Consider the following 21,217-nt stretch of genomic DNA (forward strand, 5'->3'; position numbering starts at 1 on the left):
AGAGATTGTTTATTTAGTTTGTTTAGGCATAAAAAAAACAGTTAATGAAGATCTTTCTCTTCTGATTACAATTTCTTCGATAAAACTACATAGTGCACCTTTAAAGTGTAAGGTATATATATGCTACGGTCTGCATTCAATTATCTTATAAAATTGTTCTTCTTGTTCCTGTTCTGTATGTGTAATGTGAACACAGTGTATAGAGTCATAATTATTATTATTAGTACTTAATTTATCTATTATTCTATTTTGTTTTGTTTTACTCAGTCACTGCTGTGAGCTGCTTTAACAAGTGGATTTCCTTGGTGAGGGATCAATGAAGTCCTATCTTTTTAATTGTCGAAGGAATTGAATGATAAAATGATTAGCAAAACAGATGGTAGGTTCAGTTGGTTCAGTTCTATCATATGGGCTGTATAAACCTAAATCTCTCATATGTATACTTCTTTTGGTATAATGCAAATCAATTAAAGTTGAATCAGTTATAGTGAAATTTGCTGAACTTCCCATGCATTGAAATGTTATCACTGAAAAACTGAAACAAGATTTACAAAACAAAACAAATCACTGGAAAACATCAGGAAACTTTCTTTTCAGCTGTCAGCTGTCAATAACTTTATTTCTGGATCTGAAAATAGGAGAAGTTTGCACACACACACATCCAAGCTAATAAAGGTTCTGAGCCGAAAATGTGCAAAACATGAACAAAAAAAAGACACATCGAGCACTGCGAGGCTCCAATATCCAAATTATTTGATGCACCAAAGCAGTGACATTTCGAAGCACACCTGCTCTTCATCAAACTAATTTGGCTATTGGAGCCCTGTGGTGTTTGAGCTGTATTTGTGTTTCATCAATCCATACGCAAAGTGTGCGTTTAAAATGAAAGACAAACACTAACATGCATCACCTTGTTCCTTCTACAGCGCCGCGTATACGCTTTAAACTGACTTTTGCTGTTCGTAGTCGTAGCGTTGCAAGCTTGACAGAATCAAAAAAAGTCCCATCTGACGCAACAAAACGAACACGGAGGAGTACTGGTTTCCCCCCCTTGCTGCACATGTGGAAACATCTATTGTTGAACATCTGGAAAATGCCAGCAGCCAGACAGAAGAAAGTAAGATTGCTGCAAATTTCCAAACTGTTTATGCAAAACAGTTCCTGTCCCATAAATTGTGTCCAAACCTCAATGAGTGAAGTCTAAAAAATGAGTGTGTGGTCCAGCAGAGTTAAAGTGTTGGTTTCTGGGTTTCTGAGTTTCGGGACAAATACACTAGTCGAATGTTTTAATGATGGACAGCGATGCCAAAAAAATTGGATTTTAAGACATTGAACGTAGCTTTATAACAGTAACTGCATGAGTACAAAGCTTGTAGTAAATCTGACAACATATGTGCCGTTACACTTAAATAACTGTTTCCTACTGCGGTTACTCATTTGCAACACACTCATGCAGCTGCTTGAACGGGCATGATTGACCTCGAATCTGAGACAAGCTGATTGGCGTAGTGCGTCCTACACACATCCGCGCAGATATCGATTTCCCTTCCCTGTCAGCCCCTGGGCATGTTATCACCTCCAAAAAAGAAGCAGAGAAATGAAGTGGGAGCTGAGGGGCTGCTCCCAGACCAGCACCTCTAAATGAAGACCTCCAATTTAGCATGACTGAAGTATGATCCCCGGCACTTCCATATTGCTACCATGTGCTGTCCAATGTATTCAAGGTGGCTGGGAAATGATTTCAGCGCTCTGGCATCAAAGAGCAAGTCAGGTGGTGGTCGTCATACGCAGCCAGATGATGCATACATGAGCATGGACACACACACGCACACACATATAAAGTCAAACAGCTTAGAAAGTAAATGCAGTTAAAGCAGGTGTGGGTCTCAGGCGTCCTGCCAATCAAGCAGTGGGAACTGAGATTGTGTGTGTGTGTGTGTGTGTGTGTGTGTGTGTGTGTGAAGCTGTGGTTACCGTAGCAGGCTGATCAAGTGTCACACACAAACACAGCTTCCTCCCCGTCATTGTCTTGCAGAGAATAGACCCTTGTTCCCAGGGTTCACTGCCGTAAAAAAATCAGAAAGGCCACTCATCGACGGAGTGTAGGAGAAAAAGTTCAAGAAATCATCAGCATGCGCCGAGTAATTGATCCATTTTCTTTTCATTTTCATTCCAATGATGTGAGAATGAGATGTTTTTGTGGTCAGGCGAGTGGAATACATGCCCAGCTGGACGACTGAGCATTTAAAAAAAAAGGGGGGGGGGACATCAATATTGGCACACTTATTCCTTTTTGAATATTGAGCTTTTACCTCCTCCTTTCTCCTCCTCAATCTCAAAAGAAGCGGCCATATGAAACTGTAATTGCTTTATAATTGCAACGGTGCTGCTATGGGCGTAAATTTCTAAAGACAGGATACAAGAAACGGATAGTGTTTCACCGAGAGACCTCTGAGGTATCTCAGCACGGCTTTCATGCAGGAGCACATTGTTCATGTGGAGGCGAGCGGTGAATACATAAGAAGCGTCTGTGACATATTCATTCTTGTCTTGAAAAACAAGACAAATCTGTGGCATGTTTTAAATCATCTCTGAAAAACTCCCTCGTGAGCTTTTCTTGCATTTTCAGCTTTGTTTTTAAACTGTCGGGTTGTATTTTTTGAATGCTCCCCATTTAAATATATTCTAATTTTAGCATATTGATAGGATAATTTACAACATTTGTTTTAGTGTTTTAAAAAACATTCCTCTTCCTGGTCAAAACTTGGCACCTACATTACCCACAATGCAACTCAAGCACTGAGAGTTTGGTCAAGAGTAAGTTGCGTTATGCTTATAGCCGTTAGTGTCAGACCTGATACAACATAGCAAACTCTTAGTGAATATTCCCCTTTAAGCATTCTATAATGCTGTTTAGATAATCAAAACACGACGCATGTAATACAATTTTGCTTTCTCAAACAGCTGTTTGCAGGATGCATGGCAAAGAGGTGATGTTGTCCGTTTTTGGTTATGTGGAAAGGTGAAGTGACACCCTCCTGGTGGACCACTTTGACCTTGTTTCAGAAAACAACTTCTTGTTTAACAGTTGCCAAAACCCATGATCGAAACCTTGTAGTTTTGTGAGCTAGTATACAGGACCAGCTCACAAAAAATGACCAACTCTCCCTTTACATAACTGCTGTTGTCAATATGGACAGATTTATTGTAACCTACTTTAATACTAAGTGATGGCAGTGTGGAGTTGGTGACATATATAGGGTGAGATCATGTAGTTCACTTGGCGGTTTCACTCAAAACCGAATGGTATCAGCTGGTGTTTTACAACAAACTTTGACTTTCATGACTTGCAAAATCATCTTTTAAATTGACAAACACCACTGTGAAGCCAAAATAATTATATATGTTTGTCTCGCACCATTGACTACATTGTTTTATTTAAAAAACCCACAATTTTCTTGGCAATTTTAAACCTTGTTTTAGTGCCATTCCACCAGACCAACAGCTTCTTTCCTCAGGCCGTGAGAACGCTTAATTCATCTTCAGCACCCAAACATTAAAAAAAAAAACAAACAAAAAAAACATTTCAGTTTTCCGGTGAATTATTCTAACTCTACCTCTATTATATTTGTTTTGGTTTTTTTTTTTAAATTTTGATTGTGCGGTCAAAACTTTTGCACCAATTCAGACATAGGCACTTAAAAAAACTGTCCTAACTCCCTTTGAATCTAATGTCTTTGGGATAAAAAAGAAATAATAATAATAATAATAAGAAGAAGAAATATTTAAAAAAAAACAAACAAAATGTACTTTTAGAGGCGGAATGAAAATGAGTGAGGAAAACCACCGACTGCAATAACAAAACAAAGGAGAGGAAAAATAAAAAAGTGCACTTATTTAAAATTTTTTAAAAAACAACAAAACATAGATATTGAGCATGAACAGAGGGAACAGTGAGCAGCAGGATCATGGGGGAGTGACAGAGTAACATAAAGGACAAACAAACAAACAAAAATCCCTGACAGGTAACATCCTGTCTCGAGAGAGAGAGAAGATTGACGGATAAGGAAAAGGATAAACAGAACGGCTTTGTCCAATAATGGGAGACACACACTTCTACCTCCTTGTTTTTACCTCTCTTCCATTTTAGTTTGCAGCCTCCTCCCCCTCCTCCTCCTCCTCCACCAGCCACTTTGCTTTGATTCAGCTCTGTATCTGTATTTTAAATGACTCAATTACACGGGATCCCGCGGTGAAAATTACGGATGTTTTCCACTATTTCTCTCCACTGGGACACCATGACCCCTCCCTGGCTCCAATAACTCCCCCTTCTTTCTCCTCCTCCTCCTCCTCCTCCTCCATCCCCTCTCTCCTGGCCCTCTATCTCTCTCCACCTGTCCTATTTTTCCTCCTCTCCCACCGTCGGCCCATTTTTCTCGATAAACGTCCGCTTTTGCCACACGTATCTGCGACTGAGAGGAAATAATAGCTAAATGGTCTTGTTTGTGAGCTCTCTGACAAAGAGTGTTTTGCAGGTAATTCTTCTGCTGTGGCCGCCGAAAAAGGACTTTCTTAAGGGTGACACAAGGCGCCGTTCAAAACCCAAAACACCAGGCACGACAGAAAATAAAAGCACATCAGCAGGCAGAGTTGCAGAGATAGACAGGATGTTTTTTTTTTTCTTTCATTCTTTTTTTTTTATTCATCCAAAGCAAAAGCGGTGTTGTGATTCTTTTCAGCACTTTAAACCCACAGCTTACAGGGGTCTGAGGCATTTTAAAAAGTGGAATCTATCTTTGATGCACTCTGCTGGTGTTGAATCTACTTCCAGGATAAACCCCCTCACCTACTGCTGTGCCGCTCATACTCACTGAGGTGCAAAGACAGCAGGTAATGCTCAACCAAAGCGAACGGCTCGGAAAGGAGCTCGGAGGTGGCGATACACCCACAGGTCCCCGGGAGCAAAACATGTCCCTTTCTCATTTCTCGCCAAACGAAAAGAGCACCGATCACCGAGAGACACTTGGCGAGCTTTATTTTATTGCCACGTTGTGACTCTAAGGATCAAAAACAGTCAGTAGCACGGTCAGTGTGGTACATTAAAGGATAAGTTCACCATAAAAAAAAGAGGAAAGTTTAGCTCATCTTCCCGTCCTCATGCTGATGGAAATGTGGTGGTGAAGTTCCGTAGTCCACAAAACATTTCTTGAGCTTCACAGCGAAACGGAGTCGCAGCGTTCTCCTAAACAACACAAACAAAGTAGATGATGACTGGGGACAGCTGAGACCAATCATGAAATGGCTCAATTTAACTCGTCTGGTGTAAATGGCGGCTCAGGAAGGCCAGAGATCCCAAACTGATTTGAACAGATGTTATTTACACCCTTTTATAAGCCCAAATCTTCAATATGTACTGTAGCTGCGAAGCTTGAAGGCCGTGCCCACTGACACTTTTAGCCTAGCAGCTACAGTGAAGAGTTCAACTTCAACTTATTCTTTAAATAACTTTAAATATGTGTAATCTTATCAATGACAGGCTTTATGAATGTAAAGGGGTATTTCAATTAATTCAGAAAAAAAAACTTTTGTGTGAACAACCAATTTGTCTCTTACTTAAGTGCTAACTGTTGATGTTGTTTGCCATTAAGACCATAGAGGTGGCTAGAGGCTATTCTAACTTCAACAGATATCCCTCTAACGCAATACATAGACATCTTTGAACACCAGAACTGTTGTTTCTCCAAATTGTGCAGCTAATTTTAGTTCATTTTTCATACATTATGCACCTTTAACACTGTTGTTGCCCAAAATTATAGCTATAGAATTATGAATCTTTCTTTTCATTATCAACCCAACAACAGTGTCAGTTTGCTAGTTTGACTGCCATGCTATGAAAATTCCCCACTTGCTTTTGACGATAAATAATGCCAGGTGTATATATTTTTTTCCCTGTATCTTGTATGGTAATATTAGCAAGACAAATGCATGCAATATACTGTCAGTCTGTGCACTTCTGTAACTAATAAGGTGAATGATTGGACTTGTTAGACTCCGAGTCTGATTCTTCCTTATTTTCTCAATTCCACTACTGAAATGGATACAGAGCTCTTTTTTATTCATTAATTATCTATTCGTGATGTAATTCCTACTTTTCGCAGTTATCTCCTTCCGATTTTTGTATTTCATATTGAGGTTATAGTATCGAGGTTGGCACTGGGGATGAGGTGCGCTTGGAAAATTGGGAGCAAAGTGTGTGGAGACACAAAATATATAATGTGTGGTTATACTATATTGTCTTGCGGCACCAGTTTAGAAGATGTAGTAAAAGCAATTAAAAAAAAATTGACCATGAAAAAAATATAACCGTTACATCTGGACATAATTGCTATAGGCTCACTGATGAAAACCAGTTAAACACCCAACCCAAACAGCCGAATGCCCTGTGGTGTAATTCAGGCACCATCAGAAAGCGCTGCATTACCATCCATCATAACACACGCCATAACAGCCAAATAACCAGCGCTATTAAACATTTAGGCCATCCAAGGGATTCAGTGAGAGTGGGCCAGACAGAGCAACCAGGACAGGCACCTTGAACCTGATAGGCCTCTCATCCATTCACCACCTCACAGACCAACAGATCGAAGAACACAAAGAGTGCGCGCCAGCAAACAAGCCCCACCAGTAGACCCCTGGGAGACGAGGGGAAGGGGAGAGGCACGAGCCAAGTCCCTCTCAAATGAAGGAGATAAATCTATTGATTTGAGATCCTGCATTACTGCTGCTGCCCCAGGGGGTCTGGGAAGTGGAGCAGGGTGTAATGGTGAAGGTGGTTTTTAGCCATGCTCGGGGCATGGCTCTGGAGATGGCAGTCAGTCTGTCGGTCACCAGCACTTTGGTCCAGACTGAAATATCTCAACAACCCCAAAGCGGATGGACTGCGATAAAAACATTCGGCTGTTTGCATCCCCAAATTTTCCTTCTGCTGCCACCAGCGGGTTGATATGTTTGGTAAAATGTCTTTTAGGAGTTGCAATGACTCTGCTTAGAGCCTGACATTTCATCTAGCATCATCATCTGGCCAGTTTTTATCAGTGTAATACTTTTGTTACCATCAGATACCTGAAAATCAAATTACTTTGTTGTGTATTTAGCAGACGTTAGCATGCTAAAACACTACACTGAGACTGGTAAACATGGTAAGCATTACACCTGCTTCACATAAGCTTGTTAGCGTTGTCGCTGTGAGCTCGTTGGCCTTTGGCTCTGAGCACAACTGGGCCGACGGCCTCACAGAGCCTCCTGCATGGCTGCTGACCCACAGTCCTGTTTGATATCAGCTGGTAAAGCCAAAGACAACCAGCACGCTGACAACTTACTCTAAATGTGCAGATGGCCTCCTGATCTCAAGTTGGTCAGTATGTGTGAAGAAGGAACAGGCGCTTCAGTACCAACAGGCTCAACAGGTCTGAGCAGCTGGCAAAGGATCTCTCGGCAGACACTGAGACTGCTGTTTAGCCTGCCATATGGAACTGGATTACAGCCAGCCATTTACTGTATACTGCGGTGCAGAGTTGCTGCAGATTTAAACCAAACAATGAAAAACACTTTAATTACATTAGAGGCTTACCTATGTGGTGAGTCCACTAAATAACTTACCTTTGAGGAGTGTGTGTCACAGTTGAATGTGTATAGTTAAGGGAAAAAAAGGTGTTTCTGTGACATAGATCGTGACAAAGTGCTGAATTGAGTGATCACAGTGTTGACATTGATTTTGCAACACATTTGCATTGCATTGGAATGGATTTTACATTTGCTATTATCAGGGGAAGTACACTGTATTGTGTTGTTTAAAACACACACAGCGACACACGAGTTATCCCGAACCTCTGCTGCTCTGGTCGTGGTCAGGTTCGTGTGCTTGAGCCATTACGTGGATTCCGAAGAACAAAAAGGAAACAAGGGGTTAGCTTGGTGTAAAGTCTGGAAACAGCTACCCTGGTTCTATTAAAAGATGACCGAAAAAAACGTAACACATCTTAAAGCCTCCGTCACATTAGATTCATTCAGGTTCAACTTCCCTCCCACTCTCTTGTGTGTCATTATCATGTGCCATTTACCAGTTTCCCTCTGAGGTTATCTCGACAGGTGACCATAAGAGACCCACTGTTACCTTGAGCAAAATTATATATTTCTCTGGGTTTGAACGTGGCTTAAAATATTCAGGATAATCTACGCAATCCAAGAAAATATTTGACAAACTCTTTAAGACACATTATGTCTCCCAAAAAAGTTAGCAGTAGTAAACCTACAACTCCACATAACTACAAATGACTTAAAAGCTACTAGAAGCAATTATAACAGGGAAACTTAATCCGGCACGGGAAAGGTTATCGATTCTTGTTAGCCCCGCAGAGCCTGCAGACTCTGATAGTCAATGTTAGTGGCTAGTTGAGCTACATTTTGCTGTAACAGGAGACAGGAAAGTCCTCACACTCTTTAACCCTTTTAGATGGGCAACATTGAGCAGCAGGCAAAATATTTCTATTTTTCCATCAATATTTCATCACCGGCTCGGGCCAAACAAAGCCAGGGGCTTCGACCGTAATGGTCCCATCTGTCTATAGATCTACAGGACATCAGTGTATGGGTGTCCTTTGACACCAGAAAATAAGCTTCGACGTGAAGGACAGCACTCACACTCACAGGATCCACGGATGTTAGCTAGCCTGGAAGGCAAAATGTCTCCTGCTTTATTTTGGTGGTTGTTCACAGATGGCCTCTTGATGTTTTGTCGCAGGAGATCACGTTTCAAGAGCATGAATGGACATTTCAGCTATGAGGACAAATCAGCTCTGTTAGAGGCTGTCAGTGGCTTTTTATAGCCAATAAGTGATCTGAGCCACAGTATTAATTAACAAATTAATAGAACTCGCAACTGCTGGACATTTCTATTCCCCTCTCAGGTGATGCAAAGTCCCCTGCTGCCTGCATTTGTTCAGAATCTATCTCATAATTCTGATTTAGTCAAAGTCAGCCACAGAAGTCAGATAAGTTTGCGTACTGCAGCCTCACATCCTTCACACAACATGAGCTGTTCATCCTCTCCCCTTGAATATAAAACGTATAAATATAAATAATATATTATATTAAGCCAACAGCCTTGGCATGGTATCCTGGCCTGTAAATCGCTCATTGTTTCTGAGCAATAAGAGAGTGACCTCATCATCTTTGCCAGGCCCATTAGCTTTCCGCGCAAACCACAGGGGGCCAGTCCATTAACCCCTTACCTGCTAAGTAAAGGAGCATTAAGTGAAATGTTCAGAAACAACCAGCAATTGACAGTTTATCAAGCTATCATAGTGAATGCACAGATAAAATATCATGCGATAGCTGTCATGGCAAAAAGACAAATAAAAGCGGTCAGGACCAGTCAACACTAAAATGAAGAATAAGAAAGAAGAGGTTCAATTAATTTTCTTTGCACGAGTGGAAATCCGGAATGTGGACAAGGACCATAGACAGGTGGACTGACATGACAATAGAGCCACGATACGGCTCGCCGGGCTTAGGTTACACAAACCATAGTGAAGGAGAGCCACTTCGGTCTCTAATTTGTGGTAATTAACCCCCCATGGTCATTGTTCCTGTCTCATTGTGCTTACAGAGTAGAGGTCAGCGAACATGGAGACAGGTAGATGAAGAGCGCAGATTGAATGACTACCAGATATGCTGATGGGTAAAAGACATTCTGATGTGCTTTGTTCAGTTAATTCCCCCTCTGTTTGTTCCCACAAGTCAATATCAATGCTGATGAGTAAAATCCTGGCAATGTTAATGTTGGTGATATTTAAAAGTTTGAACTAAGTTAAGGAGGATCTGTTGGCCATTAGGCTAAAATAAAATGACCCTCTTGGCCATTTGATTGTACTGTAGATTTGTGAGTTAATGAGGTGCACATGAATGCACCATGAATCTGACGTCAATTGCACTTGGCGAGAGTTGATTTTGGACCCTCATCCACAGGAAACACATGCATTAAAAGATCAATCTCTGGATTTTATGAATCAATATTGAATCACTTTTAATCAGATGTTTTTAAAACCCAGCCCTAAGTAAGTTCTTTAGTAGTATGAACTGACAAACACTGATAAAAGTTTGCTCTCTCAGCAAGAGTCACCAAACAAAGAGAACAAAAATTGAGCGTGACTTCGAGTGTTTCGACACTCTCTTGTTCTCCCACAACCTTCGATCATCCGTTTCCAGCTGGGCTGCCCTCTCATCGCCCGCGGCACCTTCACTTCATCTCAAGAGGTCACGGACCCTTATCCCGAACAATAGCCTGCTTTGTAGGTGTGCTGTTGGAGAGTGACAAGGACTTGAAGGTTAGTCGACCTGGACTCCTGAGGAGACACAGTCGCGCAGGAGCGTCCATTAGGGCTCAGCCCTGTGACGCTGACAACTTTCATGTTGCGCTATTGTTACACAGCTCTCCCCTGAGAGGTGGACACAGAGTGGGTAATGAGGGGTAATTGGTCCAGGGTCAAGGATGATTAATTCCCTTGGTCAGGTGTCAGCCAGCTTTCATACCTGGCTGGCTGGGTTAGACAGGTAGGAGCGAGGGGAAGGTAGGTGGAATACGAGACGTGGTAGACATGGATCTAGACGCCCACATGCATGCACAGCCAGTTGATGAGAGAAGTTTGTGCTCAAATATAATTCTAGAGCGGACCTCACATACACAAACCATCTGTCTACTCCGAAAAGAAACAGACATGTTGTACAAGACAGCTATCACATCAGTAAAAATTTCCCCGGATCATATCTTTCCAGAAATTAAGCCGAAAGGTCAGCACGATCCTCCCCCTACAGCCGCTGAAGCCAGATTGAGATTGATAGCTGTCCCCATCCCTCCTACCTCCCCTTCAGCTTGACTGACTAATCTGAATACCTCTCCATCCATCCCTTCATTCTACCCGAGCAATTTTGGACACTGATTATCTTGCAACCTGTGTGTGCACGACAGTAAATGCAGGGGCTGGCTGGTAATTGACCAGGCAAAGACTGAGACGCCTGCCGTGTAATTGAGCGGGGGCTGAGCGGCTCTTTAAGGACTGAAAGGGTCCGAGGATCCGTCATTGCCCATTAGACCTGGCAGGGGGTCTCCTGTGCCTGTGGACTCGCACCGTACCCAGCACTTCAATGCCGGACTGACATCTTTCAACAGTGGGGATCTGGGAGAGGTGCGCACAGAAACAGCTGCTGTGTCCCACAAACTGAAGCATGATATAGTAAGGAGTCAACTATAGTCTACAGAGGACTGGAACAAATCATTTGAACACGTTAACAAACCTTAAATACTTGTCCTCTCTGAAACTGCTTTTGTAAGTGCACTGAACTCAGCAATGGGATTTGGACAAGGAAAGTCTTCATTTGTTTACGAAGGTGAAAACGACCTTCTTTAGCTTCAGAACTTTCTGTGATGGAGGTCGACCTCCTCCAAGTACACAGTGGCATTAATCTCTGAGTAAGTGACGGTCATGAAGGATGGAAAAGATGGCTCATATTCTTTATACTTCCTGCACAGACACTCAAGACTTACAGCACGGCAAATAATATTATAGAAATGAAAGGAGTAGTTTGCAGTTTCCCTTTAGCTGCGGGTCCATTAGCCTAGCTTAGCTTAGCTTACCCGATGAATTAATAGTACATTCAAATGTTAAATCTAATTTGTTTATTGAAATGTCTTAGGGTTCCACATCAGTGTGTCATTTGGTGCATAAATATTATCATTTTAGAGTGTTTTAATTCAATATAGTTGTGAAGATCGTGTATTTTCTGGTATATTTTTTGATGTGCTGCCATGATTTTTGAGGCCATTTGCCACATGAAAGAATTTGCAAAGTTTTCTGGTGACAGATAATTACATGCAACTTCCGCACATTGTGTCTAAGCTCTCTGGATGTTGGTTGTTGAGTCATTGTTGCTTACTTTAAACAACAAAAGTGCTGACTGTCAGACCACTTTCAATGCTGGCACACATCCTATTAGGTATACAATATTCATCACTCATCTCTGTAGCTGTAGTGACCTGACTTTGATTTTGTTGCTCTCTATTTCTATCATAGTGTGCTTGATGATAGTGTGAATTAAAGCCTGAGGTGCATCCTCATAGTCAAACGTTTTGAAATTCTGGGACAACATGTTGGGCAAAAAAACAGAGCTCCGTGCTCATCCATACAGAGTTACTCTATTTCTCAAAAAAGGTAATAAATGATAAAGTGCTCTACCTTTGCCTTTAAAATGATTCTCCATCTTTCTGTTCTGTTTCTTCTGTTCTCTAACCCTGGGGACCCCATACAGAGCATGGAAATATACATATGTGGCCAATTGGTTTTCCTTCCATCTGACTTGTGCCATTTGAGCTCAGAAATGGCCTTGTTACTTCTGCTCCAGCTGCTACCAGCAAGCCACCATGTTGACTTTCGCCTGTGATGAACCCCGTGCACTGCTACCTGCTCATCTACATATTGCAAATATGATACAGTGTCCTTGCTGCCCTGAAACCTTCACGGGGCAGTGACTGTACAACCCCAAGAGTTAAACAGGCAGGCATTAATAAATAGGCTGTCTGCCAAAGACATGAACTATTAATCACACATTCAAGCTGACAGGGGATGATTTATACCAACACAGTGTTTGCTTGCACACTCATGACAAATGCTCATAATTTTTATACTGTTATGAATTTAGAAAAGAGCGGAGGAAGAAAAAACAAGATTCACTCGATTTTATTTCAGAAACAAAAGACTCCTAGTTTTAACATTTGTTAATATCAAATAACTAATAATTTCATATTTCAAGTACTGACCCACTGATACCAAGAATGAACACATGTTCAGGAAATAATATACTAAGAAACATCCAGCATATATTTAATAGTCATCTGTACACATGATTCAAACGGTCATGATGTTAGAGTTATTTTTCTTCCTCCACTATTCGTCACCTAAGAAACACCTATGATTTTAGTGTGTGCCAGCCCAGTGAGTTAAGGTTCCCTGATGCTTATTTAACTAACACTAGACTTTAAGATTACCAAGTAGAGAATGGAGGCACAGAGTCTAAACCTACTACTGTTTAAGACACATCGGAGAGGGGATGGTTTCAGTAGTTACTGCTTGGTGCTGGAGAAACCTTGCAAACGATGGTGCTCCCTTAACCTGTGGAGGAGAACAAGGAAAAACAATAAGATTTAAAGTGTAAGTCTAGGTAGTGTAATGCATTTTTTCTCAGCTGTTTGGAATTACTCTTAAGGTTAAAATGATGCTAACCTGACAGCATTAATCCTGATGAATCCAGAGGCATCACATGGGTCGTAGTCACCCTGCACGTCCATGCTGGAGAGAAGAGAAGAAGTCAAGAAAGAGGCATGTGAGACCAGTCTTCATATTTGCCACAGCAATGAAAAAACCTGAGAAAAAGTTGGCATTTTTGTATTTGTTTTTTTTTGTTGTTGTTTTTTTTAGTTTTTTTATCAGATGCCTGAAAGATGCCACTTGTCATTTATATGTCCTTAAAAAGGTGGTCACTAACAAGTGGGTAAATAAGACTACAGGATCTGTAGGGCACATTAAATGTCATGATGCCGAAGATTAATCTACTCACTAGTCACTCTTTACAGGCTACTCTAACTCCAATGTACCAGCTTGCAGTTTGGTCACTTTATAGTAAAGTGTGTATGGTATAACGTAGTAGGAAACATCGTGGTGGTGATATCTAATTCATGCAACCATAGTGTCGTTTGTTAGGCATTTACTAACAGTGACTGCAGTTACAATTCAAAAATCATAACAGTTGTGTTTGTGAAGATTATCTTGTTGAACAAAACATGTAAATATCACAAACTTATTTTTGCCACAGGGTCAGGGTTATTTTCTGCAATAATCTAAAATCCAAATTAAAAATCCCATAAAATTTTTTGTTGAAGTAACCAGGGTGACAAAAATCATCCCTGCAGCACTCTATGAGGACAACATAGTTAAGAGAAACCAGGAACTGAAGGAAAAAGTTACCGGATATTCTGGTAACAAAATGATTGCAATGTTTGGTATCACTGCAGTAAACACAAGAGACATGGAGCCTCATCAACCACTGGGATAACTGGATCATTGAAAATCTGCTCTTTTGAAATAATGTCCAGATCGATTTTCCTCTAAATGCTCCTCTTTAGCATTGTATGTCCTGAATAACGGAGAATCAATATCACAGAATGAAAACACGCTCATATTCACAAGCACACAATAGATGTGCGTAATCCATTTTAAAACAATCCCATCATATCAACTCTGAGCTAAGTGTCGAGGTGATTTTGTAATCTGACGTTTCTGTTTTCCACCATATCCACTTCTTCTAAAAAAAAAAAAAAAAAAGAAAGAAGAAGACGTGAATCTATAACTTGTTCCACTGAATCGTCTATGTTGTTAAGGCTGCTTGTTGTAAAGTCTTCTCTTAGTGTGAGTGAGTGTCTCACAAAGAGTGTCCGTTTGCTGTGTAATTACGGCAGTTTCTACCTGCAGTGCTTAATACACTCCCTCACTGAGTCCTTTCGCACCCACGACACCCCCAACTCCCGATGTACAGCTTGCACTCATTCTTCAAAAGCACTTAGCAAAAGGGGAAATTGCCAACAAATGATAGGATAAACACTATAAAAAGAAAGAGCGACAACTAAATCATCAACTCTCAATACAAGGCTCCCTACCAAGCACCTGAACACCATTATGAGTGAGTGGCTTAAAAGAATACGGCACTATGTGTGTGTGTGTGTGTGTGCGTATGTGTGCAAGCATGTGATATTTTGTGTATTCCTTGAAGAAACCCTGCAGTCTAATTGTGAGTGGAGCCAGCGGACAGCGAGGAGGGTGACATTTCTGTCTCAGATGGGTGCGGTGACGGGCTGTATTACCACTGTGTTAATGACGCCGTTTACTGTTGCCCGTGGAGAGCCAACAGGATGTCAGCGGGGGTTTCATGGCTAATCTGGTCTGTGTGTGTATGTGTGTGATTGTGGCAGGTCGTCATGTGGCGGCAGATATGTGTGTGTTGTGTGCGCGCGGGTCTGCCACTTCCAGGTGTGTAGCTGCTGTACAGTACACCTATGTATGCATACAACAGCGCTGTAGAAGTTATCAAGTAATCCAGAAAAACCTCTATCAAAATTTGTGTGGACCTGTACAGTCTACACCGTGGTCACTTACCACCTATGAACATTTACTGTGATGTACCATTCATACAAAGTTTTACTGTATTACTGTATCACTACAGTCTGACTGTCATCAGTCATGCTGATTTAATCTTCTAGTTTCTTGCAGTCATTGTTAAATTAACATTTTTCCATGCTGACAGACATGAACAAGAAATTGCAGTGTAGCTAATTGCAGCAAAACTCTTGATAACACAGATTTTTTAAAAATGCACTTTGGTTTTATCAGCGCGTGAACAGTTAGGAGCTGAGGGGTGGTAAATTGCATGATCAGTGCCAGTAGACATTAATTGATTCATTCAAGTTAAATATATTTCAGATTTATTTGTGGGTTTATTTATAGTTTTCATGTATAGTAAATCCTTTCCAAAACACTTTTACAGTTTGAAATGTACTATTATCTTACAGTTACTGGCATACTTGAGTTTTAAGGTCAAAATTCAGATCCTTCCAAATTTGTCAGTTTTTCTATGACAAAAAAAATCAAGATGATGTGATGTTGATGACGTTTATCAATGATGTCATTGATAAATGCCTCAAATGTGAGGATTTGATGCCTTTTTTGTTATATATATGATAGTAAAGTGAATTTATTTTGGGTTTAGACTGTTGGCCGTAGGTATGATGACCACTAACACATCAAAAAGTATCTTGTCACAAATTACAAATACTTGGTTCTCAATTATATCAAAATAAAGTATTCATTATTAAGTAATACTTTACAAAATATTATGACTATTTTTAAGCCATTTTGTGGCTTCAATATTGGCTGCATTCTGTTAGGTCAGCGACAGACAGGAGCTCAGCAAAATTAAAGCAGCTTTGCTTACTTTATCTGTTATTGTAACCCCTGGTGTAGCATATTCTGGTTGTGCATCAATAGACCACAACATTTTTTTTTCGAATGGAAAAACTAAGTGACTACATTTACAACTGATATGTGATGTTTTTTCAGTTGGGGTGTTTCTAATGTGCTCCCTTATGAGGAATCACTGCGCCCATCTGTCAGTCACCTCGAGGTCTTTGTGATGCTGCAACTCAACACTTGAGTCACACTCATGTCGTCCCAGCTAAGAATTGAGTCTCTACAAGGTGTTAGGAGCAAAAACCTTCATCAGTAAGAGTTTCTTAGCCACTGCTTGATTTAGAGATTGATGAGCCGTAATTTATCTTGAGAGTGACTCAGCAGTTTGTTATTAAATGTTTACTGAACACACAATACTCACTAAAGCAGCAGGACACATAGTTGCAAGCTAATATAATAGTGGTTTAAAGGGCAGTACAGTAAAATCTGTATTTATCTCTCTCACCCACACAGGACAAAATATACACTCAGTGCATTGATGTTTTTTCTCTCTTGCCAAACCTGGAAGTGAATGGCTCACTGTGTGAGACATGTGTTCCCTGTCTCCCCCTTTCTGACCTGCTTAACTAGCATGACACCCATGTTCTTTCCTCATAAAAGCCCAATGAAATCACCGCTCTCCTTTGGCTTAAAAAAACCCATTAGCTCTCTGACTCTAGGGTACAACTGGAGAGTGTGTCTGTGTGTGTGTGAAGTGGAGAAGGAGATGGCATATGGAGGGGTTTTACTTTGGTCAGTGCTGAGCTTGCCCAGAGGGCATCAGGGGTCAGCATCCTGAACAAACCCACTGTTACCCTGCCTTGAAGGGCCATGGGGGTGCACTAGGAGGAGTCGGGTCGGGGTCTGCCCTCCAGGAACTGAGCTTGACACTTCTCTGATGTCTTTGTAAGGCAGGGTCGGTTTAGTATGTTGATGTGGAGGGTCAGAGGAAAAGCTGGGCAAGATGACCTAACAACAGGCTGGTTGGTGAACATGTGGAATAGCAGCACTGTGCCCAGAGCAGTCAAACGCAGCTGTCAAGTCCGAACAAGCACACACTTTGATTCCCTGACACATGGCTGCTCTGATAAACACCCCCCACCCCACACACACACACACACACACACACACACACACTGACTCTGTCGCTGCTTACCTGACCAACTCCTCATTGTAAAGGGACTTGGGGGACTCTCGTCCCAGGATGTAGACCTGACCCTTGAAGACAGATAACTGTACTTTGCCCTCCACGTTGTCCTGGGATTTGTTTATACAGTTTCGCACAAAGTCACATTCTGGACTGTACCAGAAACCTGAGGGAACCAAGGAAATGTCAACATTAACAAAAATGCATACAATTGTTTTTGATTTTACTCAATTTAAAACACAGAGAGGAGAAATCTCTTTAAATGTCACCTACTGTATATAGCAAATGTAAGAGTGTCATTCTTTTTCTTCATGTCTGTATCTATGTAAGTAAATAACTGGCCAATGCAAAAAAATTAATAAAAATGTATAGGCTAGACAAGTGGGGACAGGGGCTTTCTCTCTATGAATCCTCCACTAGCAGCAGGGTCTACAGGAGTGTGTATGATGCCCACAGTTCCCTCTTTCATGGTGCTGAAACTCTTTGCTTTGGTCTAAATTCTGTTCCAGGTGATCTTCAAACATCCCCGTCTTTTGTCCCATTTCGCTGACCTGCCCCGTCAGTCTCAGAGACAGATGGGCAAGGGACGTGTCTGTATATGTTCAGAGGTCAGACACGCCCCACTCAGCAGGGGTTCTCCTCTCATCAGTGGCTGACCTCCACCTCATCGTCTGGCCATGTTCAAAGACACAATCCTTCCCCGCTTTCACTGCCTCTGAATTGGCACGAGATGTCGGACATGACAATTACACACAGGGCCCAGTTTAGATTACAGCCCGCTATATTTTAATTGATCTTCATGTTGATTCTTTTAAAACAGTTCACTGTGAGAGTCTCCATATGGTGACATAATTCATCGCTTGGTCTATTTGGTTTCAAATATAATGAAAAAATACCTTTTATTCAAAAACTGCATTTTATAATGGCTTAAGTTTAAATTTCCAACCCTTTAAAATTTACAGTGATATGAAACCTGGGAAATTTCCTTGATCAGTGACATCATGCATTATTCAGTTCTCAAAATGTACCTGAATGAGTGTTCTTGTAATTGATTTGACCATGAATATGGATGTAGCGGCCTTTACTTTCTAAATGTGAAATCCTTCCTGCAGCAGCCCTGCACCACCCTTACTTGCTGCTAATTCTTTCATGAAAACTGTTTGGGTAAAAAGTGACATATTAATGCAAAACAGATGCAGGACAGGTGGATTGTTAACATAAGCCCCACTGACAGCCATCTGCTATCTATCTGCAGAGTTATTAATGATTTAAACCCACAATGGGTTTAATCTCTGCCCTGCTTCTGAAGGTAGCACCTTTGTGCGTCTGTGCGTCTGTGTGTGTATGTGTTTGCTTCCTGTCTCTGGAGGGTATAACTGAAGTGGCCTAGTAGTCAGTCTCTAATGGCACTGATCCTATTATGTGGATGAAGGTGCAGGGGACTGGCGACCGAGCAGAAGGGGTGATTAAGACACCTGAGCCAAGAAAAGCTCTCACACACACACACACACACACACACACACACACACACACACACACACACACACACACACACACACAGGTACACATGTAGCATGCTCACTTCTGTCTTTAATAAACTGCAAAGAGACTTTTAGCCTGAGTGATACTGGATTCCTGAAGCTGATGGTGATTGATAATTGTGCATTAAAACCAAACAGATAATGTTATAATGGCCAAAAGTTTGTTTTAATTTGTAGTATTTAAGATGAACAAATAAACAATCTTCATATTAATTCCTTAGTTTTGAGTTTTTAAAGAAGCATGGTGGATACATACTGAACGGGACACTGCCAAGTTTAAAAATGAGCTTGTCAGAGCTGTTTGGTGGACCAACTATATAACGGTGAAGTGGTTTCTAAATTACCTCAATTCTGCATTCCTGTCCTGCAATTTTGCGCTACTTATCTTTCGACATATACACAAATACCCACAGATATGTGTGTACCATACAATTGTGTAAATGCTTTCATTTGAGATACTTATAGACATCATGATCAAGCAACATATTATACTGGAATAAGGAAAGTAAGAGACAATACAAATTACAAATTAAGTGAAACCATCTAATTAAGATTATGTATTTAAGGGACTTACCATTGTAGATGAGTTCAGAAAACTTGATACCCAGTCCCTGCTTGATCCGACGCACCTCTTTGTCCATGGTAAAGGTCTCAATGTCTAAATGGGCCTTCAACAGAATTGTGCCTCCTGGGGTTTCATATATCCCTGATAAACACAGAAAAATGAATCAGCTAAATATGAATATTTGCACCAAACACAACATTTAAATACAAATATGAAATAAGAGATTGGTAAGGATATGCACGAGCCTTTACCAGCTTGGATAATGTTTTGCATCTCAAATAAAAAACACATAATCTTACTTTTCTAATACATACTTTTGTGTATAGTCTACCACCTGTGAGACCCAAATTATAGAAATTATTGCTAATATACTGAGAGAGTAAGCATAATTCTCTCCTATTCAGTCCCTCAATTTATCAAAACCTGCAGAACTGTCAGCATCATCATCATCATCATCATCATCATCATCATCATCATCATCATCATCATCAGAGGCCATTCATAGAAGTATAAACTATAAGCCCTGAACTACCTACAAGCAAACAGCTCTATTAGTCTGTCTGACAGACAGGCCTTCACAGTGCTCACAAAACATGGATGAGTCCATCCTGGGTAAAATGACAGGGTAGGAGGCCCTTGCCAGCTTGGAGCCTGGACCAGGGCTCTGCCTACCCTGCAATTTACCCCCTCTGGACAGGGAGGGAGGGGTGAGAGGAGAAAAGATGAGGTAGATGACAGGAGAAATGAAGCTGTCATTCAAATGTCAGCTAAAACAAAAGGAGGGCTGGGAAAATGCTACCAGACAGATTTGACACCAGAAATAGGAGCTTTATCAATGACATCCATTTTGTGAGAGCTGAAATTTTGAAAAACTGAGTGCTGTTGCCCCGTTCAATATATGGTTCCTCACATCATCTGTCAATCTGAATGACAGTCACTCTTTTTTGACTCAAGCTATGCTGCCAAGCTGCCAAACAGGCAAATTACTGCAGCCAACACAGAGCTGCAATATACTGAGAGAGTAAGCATATTTCATAATTTGCAGTGTTCTCCAGAACTCTTTTAACAGATTTAACAGATGAACACTATTTAATCTCTTTGAATCTGGCAAGCAGCAGTGCTCAAATCTCTACGACCCTAAATACTCCAGCATCTGCCCTGATCTGAAAATGGAGAAGCACTTACTTTGTGCTTCTGGCCAAAAACAGAGCTTAGCAATGCTGCTAATTGTCTAAAGCCTCTAAAGGTTGCCACCTGAGCCAGAATGGATTGTGGCTTTTTGGTGATCCAGGGCCATGCAGGGCACGTAGGGACATTTCCGCTGGCTCTATCAGATAAATAAGTTAAAACTGCCCTCCAACTTGGCTTAAGTGCTCCAAAAGAGAGCTATCTTAACAGAGAGGCGCAAACAATGAAACGCTATCTGGGTAAGCTCCAACAGTGGCAGTTTAGTTAAGCTTAGAGACGACACCCTCAGTGGTTTTTGAGGTTTTAATCTTTTATGCTGCAGGTATGCTAACCATGCCTGAAGGGGTTCGGACCAGGAATGAATTCTTTCTGAGCTGATCCTCTCTGACCCTTCGGGCAAACTGTTAGTCAGGCATAAACAGGCAACACATGTAAATAAAAAGCAGATAAACATCTTAAGATGGATAAAAAGTCACAGTGAATATACTATTTGAACATTTCTAAATAATTTCAATGAATGAAAAAAATGAAAAACAAGTTATATTAATATGCTTTTTTTTAGCGCTACTGTCTTGAAGTTTGACAGCAGTCAGGGCTTGACATGAGGCAGTCCATTCATCATCAAAAGATGCAGCCATTTCCTGCATTTCATAGATGCACCTCAGCT

The 21,217-nt window shown here is 41.0% G+C and overlaps 1 protein-coding gene across 4 annotated transcripts in view; it reads right to left on the bottom strand.

Annotated features, from left to right (window-relative positions):
- Positions 1–5,018: 5,018 nt before the first annotated feature.
- ass1 (argininosuccinate synthase 1) overlaps positions 5,019–21,217 on the bottom strand; it is a 34,811-nt gene continuing 18,612 nt past the window's right edge. The window contains exons 12-18 of one of the 4 annotated variants that reach the window (XR_005078104.1): positions 19,372–19,503; positions 17,266–17,422; positions 13,335–13,400; positions 13,135–13,223; positions 7,660–7,940; positions 7,380–7,577; positions 5,019–5,242 (exon numbers count right to left, since the gene is read on the bottom strand). Coding sequence is in view for 2 of the 4 variants with exons in the window: in XM_037116975.1 (XP_036972870.1) it covers positions 13,175–13,223; positions 13,335–13,400; positions 17,266–17,422; positions 19,372–19,503 (404 nt within the window). In the remaining 2 variants the exon portion in view is untranslated. Of the gene's footprint in view, positions 5,243–7,379; positions 7,578–7,630; positions 7,941–12,775; positions 13,224–13,334; positions 13,401–17,265; positions 17,423–19,371; positions 19,504–21,217 lie in introns of those variants that run through there. The other 3 variants (XR_005078105.1, XM_037116975.1, XM_037116974.1) reach the window with 3 other exon arrangements.

Source organism: Acanthopagrus latus, chromosome 12 (assembly GCF_904848185.1).
Source record: "Acanthopagrus latus isolate v.2019 chromosome 12, fAcaLat1.1, whole genome shotgun sequence".
NCBI lineage: Eukaryota > Metazoa > Chordata > Actinopteri > Spariformes > Sparidae > Acanthopagrus > Acanthopagrus latus.